Raw genomic sequence first — 11746 nt, forward strand, 5'->3', positions numbered from 1 at the left:
CTATGCCAATCATGGACAGATCTCATGAGCTTATGTAAACATATCTCCGGTTTTTGCACTAAAACCGAGGAACCGATTGGCTCCCGAAAATGGGTTGAGGTTTTGGGCCGGCCCTCCTGCGGCCCCTAAACTTTATCTCAATCACCCTCCGCATCTTGATTACGACTGTAGCGAGCGAGAATCTTTCTAGTACACTGCTGGTCTGTTCCAAAAGCCCTACACAAGCAGGTCGAGACTGTCGTGATTCTGCCCCAATTCTCTGGGCTTCTCTTTTGGGCTGTAGGGCTTAATCACTAGCAACCTAGAAGCAAGTGGGGCAGAAGCCCGGGCCTGAATCTTTATGACGACCGCATTCTGTCACCGAGCAGGCGATTCCATGGGTCATCCAAACTAAGCAGTCGAATGATTTGCGGTTCCGCTAATGATCGTCAGCTGCGCTCGTGATTCCACGGTCTCTGTCTAACTAATTTCCTCCTGACTTGGGTGTAGTTCAAAACAAATCGTACGCTTCACCCCAAAGATTACCCTGCTTTCGACCATCGACCCTATCAAATCCAAGCAGTCGTATTACCTTGAGCCAACAAGAATGCCGTATTTCCATTTTCCTAGAGCCCCCTTGCTACCATGTCCTGTCTCCCTACGGGAACACTCATAGTATCGTAAATCCTTATATGCTGTCCGCAGTATTTACCGGGCCACATAACACTCCGATGAAATCCTCCTGGTTTTGCATGACAAGGATGAAAATGTGTAGGCGGGCCTGTTCCAAGGGCACCACCATCGTGCTCGAGTCCTTTGACTTTGGGACATCCTCTATATTATTGTCATTCCAAAGAAGGGCGATTGCTACTACCTCTACGGAATACATGGAACGATATACAACTACGCTTATATTCCTCATGCTGAGGCTTCGTTGCTGATCACCGCCTTTATTATAGTAACATTTACTTGGACTCGTGTATCGTGGTAGTTGGCCACTGTTCCTTGGACATCGCTATGTAGCGATCCAGCCGATGAATGCTGCTAAAGTGCACGCTCTGTTCGCCGGTATCTCAGCTTCCTAGCAGCACAGACACGATGCACATAGTTCCACCTCCAGGATAACGACCGTGTTCTTTTAGGCCGGCACGGAAGTGGTGCTGGCGTCAAGCGGTTTGTGGCAAAGGGTCAGCATGTAATATGAGACGATTAAGTGTTTCGTACCTGAAATTGGGTTCGTCTGAGTTGGCGTTTTGCTGTCATCAGGCTGGTTAGGGTCGGCCGCTAGAATTGTTTGGAACCATTTGTCGATGTTCCTTTGGACAGGGGTTTTGGCTGAAAGACTCGACTGTGAAGCGCTATCGACCACGGAGCGTCGTACGGCAACGGCTCGTTTTGATTTGCCTGGATTTGGGGGAGATTTGGCACCAGTGCGACTCTGCTTCCGCAGAATATGGTACTTTTTCCCTCGTCAAGATTCAACGCTTCGATGCACCTGATAGTCTTCATAATATGCGTCGGAGAGGGCTTTCCACGACAGCTCCGGATGGGCATCCAACCATGGGAGAAGACTTTTCTCTTCCCATTCTGGCCAGCCATGTGCGCTACGTTGGGACATGGTGATGCTCGGGCAAGTTGCGAAAGTAGCCGAAAACGGGTGAACAAAACAGCAGAAAGTGATTTGGAATGTGTAAGGTTGTTGAGTTTAAAAGGTTATAGTGTGTTATGAGCTTTGGCCTAGCCTAGAGAGCCAGTACCAGACTCTCAGTACTCGTACCAGTTCAAAGTTCTGAAGACCAAAAATCCCTCACTTTTTAATGCACTCTGCTTCGTTGAGAATCAACAACGTTGAACGCGGCCACAAGAGCCCGTTCGTATTGACAATTCCCCATTGTTTCACCAATTGTTGAATTCTGTTGTCTGATCCGCCTCTTAGTGAGTTATTGTTAAAAAATGTGCAGATTTAGAAATAGATATCTACGGGTAGAAAGTAGGAATGAAAAATGGGCGCACTTGCGATCCCCTCCTCAATTGCGAGCAAGCAAACAGTCAATCCTGATCCCGCGATACAACATGCTATAAAACCCGAGCGCCTCATATCACAGAAAACCATAACTAGGACCACTCCTCACCCCAGCGTAAGTCAGACCCAAGTATGGGCGGAATTCGAAAAGTCTCGCACGCTCCTCGACGACAGAACTTTCGAAGCCGATTGCAACGTGGATTGTCCTTGTCGTCCTCCGAGTCTGAGGATACGGGTAGTCCATCCAGATCCGCTACAGGCGATACCACAGAGGACGATTCATTCTGTCAGGATGAACACGACTCTGTCGACCAGGACAATAGCACCTCGGCCGATGAGAGTGAGCAAGAAGTTGTACGACAGCGGAAGACTGCGTTTGGACACCAAACGGACTTGGAACCACGCGGGCAGACTAAGCTTTCCGGAGATAGCAATTCGGTTGCTCTGGAATGCCTGACGGAGTAAGCGGTGCTTCCCCTTATCACCCCATTCGGCTGTGTTTATTCACATCGTCAAATCCCCATACTAAACCATCATGCAAACTCGGTCCTCCCATCCTCCCATTCACGTCCCCATCGTCACAATAGCCATGTGTTGCCACCTTGAAGCTTTCAAGGACGACCAATGCCTACCACTGAAAGATCTAACAGAGACATCCGTCCGAGTCGGGTACAGTGCTCAATAGCCATCTGGACAGCGGGGAAGAGTAGATGAAGCTTCTACCGGGCCTGGACACCCATGGTACGTCATAGAATAGCAAGCACCATAGTCAGCTATCCAGTTAGCAAGCCTTCATTTTTCTCATTTGTTTCAATGACGTAGCAGAGCAGGGAAGACAAAGCAGGTGAAACAGAACCTAAGAACTGATGAGATGGAGAGGTACATACCAGCGCCTCCAGCATCGCTATCCTCATGCATTATATGGGCCTCAAACGGCGTCACAGATGGAGAGCCGCAAGCCTTATTGGTGGCGATATCAAACTCCTGAGTCTGCTTTACTCAGTATGCTTACACAGCTAAAAGTGACAAGAATAGTTGCTCACTACTCACAATAATGACTCCTTTGTCAACGGTAAAATGGGGTCTCTCCCAGAGAAAGCAGACATTATGTGGCCCACAAGTGCCGGAATAGGAAATAGTGGTTGTGACGCTAATAAGACGGGTTATCAGTACTCCCTAAGTTCTGCATATCGGGATTGGGTTATTAATTTAACTCACGTGTTTGCATTGTGAGAAGTTGATAGCCCGAAGGTGCTTAGAAACTTTGTTAGTGCGCCCGTCCATCCTTTCCCCAACTGTTGCTAAAGTTAGGCATATGCAGTTTTAAAAGGCAGCAAGTACGCAAAACTGACCCCGGGAATATTGTCACTGCCCCCAATGTTGACCCCTGACGCGTCAGTAACGGAGACGCTCTTTGATATAGAGCCTGTGCCACACAAAGCGCCGCTTTCGTAATGATAGTCCCCATAGACGTTCGGGTTTGTCGACTGAATAACAGCCCTAGACGAGCTTCTCCTGCATTCCGGTATACAGAATGAACTGCTGCCAAACTCACACTCAACATCCGTGGTGTGGGGTAAGATTCTTTTGGCATAACGACTGGGTACAGCAATAGTCATATTATGGTCCGCTGACATTAGGGAATGCCTATATTAGAATCGTAGTGAGTTCAAGTTCCATAAATGTAAGCGCGGTATGCGTTTACCTGTATTTTTCAACGTCTTCAAGCGTGTAAGATAGTTTCCCATGGCTATTGAAAAACTCTGGAGTTGACATCAGATACTTCCTAATCTGCTCTGTTGTGAGTGCAGGTATATCAAAGTCCTGGTATGTCAAGCTTTTGCCATCAACAGCGGCATGCTTCTCAACCATAGAAACACCGTCATAGACAGTGCTGTCAGGTTTCCACCGTCCATAATCAAGGGATTTATAAGGAGTAAAAACGGTTTCATTGCTTTCACTGAGAGATTTGAGGAATAGCGACGGTGGGGTCTCGGCACTTTGCTGGTGTACAGGGCTAGGATAGCCATGTGCGATGCGAACACCCAAATGTAGTAGAATAAATAGACTTAGCATTATGGAGCAGTTGAGTTGAGCTGAAAGCAGAGGAGCCTTGGTAAAAATGTTCGCTAGTATGGAGAAGCACTGTTCGAGGATACTACTAATTATACCTGCACAGGGACATGACCAGCTGTATTCGTTCATATCAGGCATCGGAAAATTTGTTTACTTCGGGAAATGAGCCTTATCTCTGACATGGCGCCACACAGGATACGGATAACTTGTCGTTTCCCGCAGGTGGAAAGTTACAACCTGTCATGAAAACGGAGATAGGTATTGTATTAACTCGTCAGGTACAACTGTGACTAGCCGAGATCTGCGGTCATCCAATACCGTCTCTTTGGTTTAGCGTCCTTTTTGCGACCTTCTGCCACCTCGGACAGGTATCCTTCGAGACACCTTATTCTCGAGGGTATTTGAACCCTCGGCCTTCAGTAGATCGTCCACCAGAATCAACACGCTTTCCAGGTCTCAGCTGTTTTCCCTCTTTGATTCAGTTGCTCTGATTGGCATCCAGTGTATTTCATAGCTATAGAGGCCATTCCTGTTACAACCTCATATCGCTTCCGCGCCGCTTTCGGACAGGGTACAATTCCGTGGTAACGAAATCCACGACGGAAAGGATAACACAGCCGAACAGATAACCGGCCACTACGAAATTCACCAATCTTTCCGGACCCACGCTACCCCCAACTCCTAATATACCTGTTACCCGGGCCTATACCCTGACACTTTCGGTAGGCCAAACGGCCACCTTCCTATCGCTATTATCCCTCTTAATACACTTCGACGGCTGCCTGATAGAGTACCCGCTTCGGACCCCTCCGATATTACTGTCTCTTATTTGGGCCGAATGCCAGCCTCACCAAAGGATATGGAATTTATTCTGGGGATTATCGTCCTTTGTTAAATGGCTGTCTGACATGAGTATGTCTTTATTTTCTCAGGCTCTCGCGTCTCCGGCCAATTACCGCTATTTTATTTATATGTATATATATATTTTTCTTTATTTTACAGTGAATAATTTAATGAAGGATTTGAAGCGATGCGGGATAGACTGAATATATTCGTTAGTAAAAGCGTCTTTCCCTAGTGCCGATAGAAGCGGCATGAGCACGGCATTATTGACTACATTGCTTGAAGCAAATGACTGGACTAATTGGAGTTCTCGAATTTCCGAGCCGTGTGTGGGGGGAAGATGGACAATAAGGTTTTGACTCAAGCCGCCAACCAAACTTCTGTGGTTAGTTAAGGCTTCTTAATCTAGCGATAAGCGAAAAACAAGTTCAAACTTCGGGATTCACCCCCTTATCCCCACTCCTTATTTTGTTTGCGAAGTGGAGCGGTGGTGGAGCGGTGGTGGTCTGGTAGTTTCTTAGAAAGCTTAACTATAAAGTTAACCAATAAATCAATATCTTTGAGCCGATTTAGCTTCCTCCACACAGGCGCCATGTAGGGGTTTACTCTCTTGCTTAACCAGCAGAAGAAGCAGGGTAAATGCCACGTGCATGCGGGGCACCCGATGCAGCCCGAATAGGGCAGCAGCGCGAGTTTCGGAAATCGGGCCTCCGGTTTCTACCACCCGCATGCGTGCAAGAAGGGAAGGGATGAAAATGCAGCAATCAAAGCCAAACGTGCCCGAAAAAGAGAACCTGCCTCTCTAGGGGCTTCTACTATCGAGTAGGTATTCCGCATCGCGAAGAATATTATCGCTGAAAATGCGCCCAGACGCCGTTAGGAGACACCTTTCCCAGAATTACAGAGTCAGCTGATAGCCTTGTAGGAGGCAGCACTCACTAACTGATCTTGGCTTAGTTAATTATTGATGTGGGAAACGCGGCCCACTAGCGTAGGCGGATCTGCTCGAGATAATGAATGTTGCTACTGTTTCAGTATTGTCCAGTAGACTCCCAGCCTCTCACACTGTTTCTATCTTGTCTCGTGGCGCAGCTTAAAGCAGATTCTGGAGACTTAAATTCTTATAAAAGCCGCAACACACTACGGATAAAAAAGTGGAAGCACATTATATCCTCCTTCGAACATAAGTTAGTAGGCTTCTTGCCTTCATTCAGCTGTTATAGTTGTCCTCCACAATGCGTACCATCTCCTATTTCCCACTAGGTGTCCGTCCGAAACGGGCTCTGTTAGCAGCCTTCGTCATGTTGAGGCTGACTATGCACTGTGACGCAGCGGTTCAATGCACAGTTATCAATTCTCCAAATTGCGGCTCAAATCACCATCGCCAGACACATAAACTACCAACCAATGTAGGCTCCACCTACTATGCCGACGGATTCCATGGTGGTACTATGTATGCCAAATTTCAATCGTCAACCGCAGTCAATGGGTAAGACATCATCTGCTATCCAGGTGACAATGAACCTTCCATTGCTAATATTGTCTATATATAGCAACTCTCGGTACCACGACTTGACGTATAACTTCAATCTTGGCTCTTACGACGGCACATACTGGGTTAGGTTGCCCACCGCAATTGGAGGGGGAACGGAATGTTATGCAGTTTACAAGAACTGCGATGTGACAGTGGATTTCTGGGACATGACGGAGCCAGTGCCATCCTCATACCAGCTGACATGATTGATTTAGCCATAGGGAAAATTGGTCATAGAGAGTTACTATCTTCTCTTCCATGAAGCTATTCATAACCGGCACCGCTTCGCCCATGAAGCGGAGGTGAAAACGTGGCTGGCTGAATGCCGCACGAGCCTATTGTTATAACGCACCCTCTTTCTTACGTTTCATAAGAGATGCTTCCCCTCATGTTATTCTTGCATTAGTTGAGTTGTCCTCACCGAATCACGGTATATTGAACCTCGATGTCCTCAGCCCCGGAAAATGTGTCCGATGTCTTGGGAGTAACCCAGCTCCTGGAATCACCCTGAGCTCCCAGGGTCTGCTGCCTTTTTGAAAACTTGCATCAGGTATTCTGGGGTTGGATTGGTCGCTGCATATACCATATTAGTGCACCTCGTGGAAGAACATTTGACCCGGACGTGACGTCGTGGGTGAAGAAATTCATAAATACATGCTTCCCATCCTACTCTTTCCACAATTAGGCTCCTCAGTGCCACCTTCTGCCTTGAGAGGATGATAACCACTCTTTTTTGATGATGACGATACCCTCCAACCTTGAATACCATATTCATAGGAACTGACTTAAGCAGTTCGGCTTTAGTGGATTCGATGCCTGACTTTCGATTGTAACTTACAATGTCATCCCCAGTTATATGTTACTCTGAAAAGGGAACTTGAAAGCAAACTCAACCTCTCCCAAAATATTCCTCCCATTTCTGTCTAGCACCCTGCCATTGAATACCGCGTTCGCCTCTGGACCGTACATTCTCTTCCACAAAACAACCGAGCGATCTTCATTATGGGTATCCGACTTGTATTCCATCGCCGTATCATGCTCTGAAAATTTGATCGTGTGGGGTTCTCCTGAAGCGTCGATGTAGGGTAGGGTAGAGCCGGGCCGTATGTCTTGGTAAAGATCATCCCAGTCGATCGCAAAAGAGGAAGATTCCACGGTACACATGTATTTCGACCGTTGAGTCTCCATTTGAGGATGTCGATGTCTCAAGTATACGCCCGTACCCTTTAACCACATCACCGGCATGCTCGTATCGGGGTCTCTGTACATGTATTTGCTCTCCACAGGCTGGACTAAGGCGTCAAATGGCTCTTCAGATGCCGCGAGCTCTGTTGGCGCTTCGTACGTGGGCTGGTTGGGGCGTATTGCCACGATCCAAATTTCAGGCGTATGTATGAGTCCGCCATTGGTCTCTACCTCCGCAATTCGACTGCCCCAGTACGTCGCCGGACGCTGGATTCTCTCCATTAAATCCAGAATATCGCTACCAAGAATTAAGACTTGCAGTCCCTTCTTGATCAGTGGCTCAAAGTAGACCATGAAAGGGTCCTGCTCCCTGAGCGGATTCAGATATCTGCTGGCGTAGAGGAATTGTTCTGTGACTCCGAGCAGGTGCGCTATCAAAGAGATTTCCGTGGCGGTGAGTCCACTCAACAAGGGGTCGGCTAGCTCGTAATACTCGCTCTCCGTCATAACCAACTCAAAGATAGACCCGATGACGTTACGATATCTTTGGGGTATTGGGAATCTGTATACCCATGCCTTTGGCTTCATGTCTGGATGCGGTGGGGCAATTGTGGCCGGCTTGCAGAGAGCATGCGGTGTAGCTTTTGAGGGATGTTTGCATGCGCCAAGCCGATATGAACATCAGTTCTTTCAGTTGATAGATGATATGCAGGAAATTTTGCTAGGATATACAAAGGAGCGTACGTGCTACTTATATTACGGCGTCTAGCCCGCAATCTTGTAGTTGCCTTGACCAATACACGCTTGATGTTGTTCTTTGGCCCCGTAAGAGCTATTCCATTGGATGTGACGCGAGTGAGTCGCGCTAAGGCCTTGGCGGTGGGGCTAGTAAACAATTGCCGGACGTGTATTGGTTAAGACAATTTCGAGGTTTCGGGCTAGACGTACACACAGAACACCGACACTTCCTGGCTCAGGAGGGCTACAGCCTATCGGCCAGGATGGCGCCGCCCTTCCAAGGCTTCCAACACCCATGGGTTGGCGAGACCTGCTTGCAATCTAGTTCTGAAGCTGCCACTCCTGTTCCATTTACGACACAGTTAATGTAATTTATGTTGGAATCGGCCGATCTGATCCTAGGAGCTGCCACGCTTTTTGTGAGGGGCCCCGCCAGGCGTTAGTCTTCAATATAATTACGAGGAATGTGAACAAGGCGCCATGTGGGTGCGATTCAAACAACGTAGTCAGCCTTGACAGTAGGCATTTGAGATCAAAATTCATGGAATTATCGGCTCCGTGATACATGGACACGGAGTCTTCGTAAGGAAGGAGTTGAAGGATGCAGGGGGAAAATTCTCAATGAGGTAAACGACTCCATTACTAGCAGCCAAGTGCGATAAACCAAACCAAGAAAAAATTGGATTCACCGCATTGCAGTCGGAAGCCTTCAATTTGATTATAGGTTGCTTATGCCTGCGAAACCTAAACAGGGATTCAGGCCCCTAGCGGCTCTCCAAATAGGAATGGTCCAGCTTTCATGCCCTCCAAGCTAGCTCGGCAGCTAGGTCAGGGTAGTGACTTTTCCCTACGATTGATCTGTTGCTCTTGTGTTTAAAACAATCCCTTGCCCTCCTACTATTTGGACGTTCAAACTTTACCCATCCATGAATAACACAATGGACGCAAAGGTCGACTTTTCGGTTCCAACTTACGCCGATCAATATTATGGAGAGTTCCAAGCACTCTGCCCTAACGATAGGGAAGTGCTCTACAACCACTTTCTGGCGACTGCAAAACTGAGATTGGGAAACAAACCACATTGGTGGCCAACCGCCGTTGATTGGGATTTTATTAATGACGGGGCTTTGGCCACTGTGAAATCGAGACTGAAAGAAGAACCTAAGTGGTGGCCCACTACTGATGAATGGGGCTTCAAAGGTGCCCCAGGTATGCAAGAATCCGGTCAGTCTTACGTCATGCACTCTTTTTAACACTAATGCTAATGTATGTCCAGAGAAATCCGAAGTCCTAGCATGCATTATGAGAAACTACGACCACCAGGACCTTGCGAGAATACTCGACAAAGTTAGCGGGGAGCTTTATACAACAAATTGTTTCACAATAGTCGACCGATTATTCGCAATTGGGAAATCTCAATCTAACAACTCCCAAGGGATCTTGAGTACGGTCCAGAACAGAGAGATAGTTACCAGCTTGCTGATGACTCCTTGTTAGGGCCCCAAAACCGACCATTCGGCCCAAAGACCGCCCTGCGAGAGTCCCTACCGATAAAAATATTTGCACTGCGGAATCGGCAATCCACGAGTGATAGCACGTTCCGTAGCGGTCGTCCGGGGTATGTTGGCTTCCGGAAAAACACCGTAGCAAGAACATACGCCACGCCCGTCGATTTTAGTAGCAAGGCTGCACTCGTAAACCCACTTTACGTGCGTGTGCTAGAGGTCGAATACCACTGCAGGGAGTTGCATACAACCCAACCCCAACTTGCAAGTCTCAAGCACGGTTTCTCCATCGACATAGCTTCTTACTCCCAACAGGGCGATCTGTTGTATGTGATTCCTCGATCCAAGTGATAAGAAAGAAAATTGAAAGACTAAACAATGCGCTAGGACAAGCAGGCAGTCGCTCCAAGCAAACCATGCGAATTCCGAACTGATTCTGGCAGATTCTCAAGGTAACAAGATACATCTTGAGCCTGCTATTGGTATTTGCATTACCCGTGCTCCCGTGATCGGCGAGCTGTTTGTCGTCGAGCTCGAAGACCGTCGGAAAACTCAAGAAGTGTCATATTATATGTATGTTCAATCCCTGGGACGACAATAAAACGCACAAAGTAACCTCGCAGCATCAAAGGGCCTATTCAATCACCATGGCCCAGTCTTCCGAATATAGTAGTTTCCTTATTTACTTTTCCTCAGATTGGGACAACGTCTCGAATACTATCATATCGATGGAAGTCTTCAAGAGAAGCGCCCAAATTGGAAAGCAAAGCATAGCTACAGTACAAGCTATTACTACTCTCCCAACTGAACCTAAAGAACAAAATGCAGAATCGAATCACAACCTATGAATCAGCATAAATCTATCAGAACACCCATCCAGTTTAACTCAATGCATTGCTGTCCACATCTCCGTCTAATTTACCCTCAGTACATATAATGTTCAGAAAGGAAATTACACCAGACACTGGAAAACATAAGTAACAGGAAGCCAAAAATTCCATGCACCTGCAAAGTAGTGAAGGGTATGTTTGGTACATCCCGAGAGTTGCACTTGTTCTTCATATTTCCTCAATCCGCGGAACAATCGGAAGAAGGTGCGGTCTGGGAGGTAGTCAAGGATGACTCCGACACTGATGACGAAGATCTCGGTGTCGTCAAAGCGGAGGACGCCTTGGTGGAGGATATCGTGTCAGTAGCGATACATCGGCTGCCATGCTTGAGTCCGTTGTCCAATGTACATGCCGACTTGTCGCCTTGGTAATTGAAGAAGCTGACCAGGCCAGTATGTTCCACCTCAATCCATGCAACTGACGAATTTTTTTCGTGCCACAAGCCCCCACACCACTCACAGGGTAACCTTGAGGGGTGCCGGTCTTGACGCGCAAATCTACAACTTTGTTAGTACCTTTTTCTGATTTCCATCCCCGGCATTTGCTTACTTGCACAGTCATCTCCGTCAAGTTTGCTAAAGAATTCCGAAGATCCCGTGCAGCCATGGTTGTCATAGGACCATATCGCGCATTGACCATCAATATCAATGATCTCAAGGGTGCCACCGAGAGATCCGCTTGCATAGGCACTAGCGAGAATCATGATGATGGAGAAACGCATTTTCCTTGTCTTCTGAGGAATTATAGGAGCTTAAAATTCGAAAATATATTGTGTGTTGCGTCTCTTGTGTCCTGTATTTCTTAACCGATTGATTTGGCGTTGTGTGTAGTCGAGCAAAACGAGGAAGGACGACAGAGGCTTTTATAGAATTACCGAGATTTCTGAGAGCCTTCAGATAGCCTGTAGGGGGCACATATTGAATTAAAAATGTCAGTCGGCTGACCAAAGTTGAGGTGCATGGGAGATTAACAC

At 47.4% G+C, this 11746-nt stretch overlaps 5 protein-coding genes across 5 annotated transcripts; 2 read left to right on the plus strand and 3 right to left on the minus strand.

Moving 5' to 3' along the window:
• Positions 1-2812: 2812 nt before the first annotated feature.
• N7446_014177 (uncharacterized protein) lies at positions 2813-4078 on the minus strand (the record flags this gene model as incomplete). Its single annotated transcript, XM_058522916.1, has 5 exons — positions 2813-2992; positions 3053-3152; positions 3221-3297; positions 3355-3649; positions 3708-4078. The coding sequence occupies 5 exons, from the start codon at positions 4076-4078 to the stop codon at positions 2813-2815; spliced, it is 1023 nt and encodes a 340-aa protein (XP_058364754.1).
• A 2078-nt stretch (positions 4079-6156) lies between these two features.
• N7446_014178 (uncharacterized protein) lies at positions 6157-6661 on the plus strand (the record flags this gene model as incomplete). The annotated part of the gene is made up of 2 exons (XM_058522917.1): positions 6157-6410; positions 6475-6661. 2 exons carry the CDS (start codon positions 6157-6159, stop codon positions 6659-6661), a joined length of 441 nt encoding a protein of 146 aa, XP_058364755.1.
• Positions 6662-7307: 646 nt separating this feature from the next.
• On the minus strand, positions 7308-8228 carry N7446_014179 (uncharacterized protein; the record flags this gene model as incomplete). The annotated part of the gene is made up of 1 exon (XM_058522918.1): positions 7308-8228. The coding sequence occupies one exon, from the start codon at positions 8226-8228 to the stop codon at positions 7308-7310; it is 921 nt and encodes a 306-aa protein (XP_058364756.1).
• A 1088-nt stretch (positions 8229-9316) lies between these two features.
• Positions 9317-9932, plus strand: N7446_014180 (uncharacterized protein; the record flags this gene model as incomplete). Its single annotated transcript, XM_058522919.1, has 3 exons — positions 9317-9602; positions 9655-9725; positions 9876-9932. 3 exons carry the CDS (start codon positions 9317-9319, stop codon positions 9930-9932), a joined length of 414 nt encoding a protein of 137 aa, XP_058364757.1.
• Positions 9933-10951: 1019 nt separating this feature from the next.
• N7446_014181 (uncharacterized protein) lies at positions 10952-11476 on the minus strand (the record flags this gene model as incomplete). Its single annotated transcript, XM_058522920.1, has 2 exons — positions 10952-11190; positions 11323-11476. 2 exons carry the CDS (start codon positions 11474-11476, stop codon positions 10952-10954), a joined length of 393 nt encoding a protein of 130 aa, XP_058364758.1.
• Positions 11477-11746: the final 270 nt, after the last annotated feature.

The sequence above is a fragment of the Penicillium canescens genome (assembly GCF_028828765.1).
Source record: "Penicillium canescens strain IBT 15451 chromosome Unknown utg000015l_segment0_segment0, whole genome shotgun sequence".
Classification (NCBI taxonomy): domain Eukaryota; kingdom Fungi; phylum Ascomycota; class Eurotiomycetes; order Eurotiales; family Aspergillaceae; genus Penicillium; species Penicillium canescens.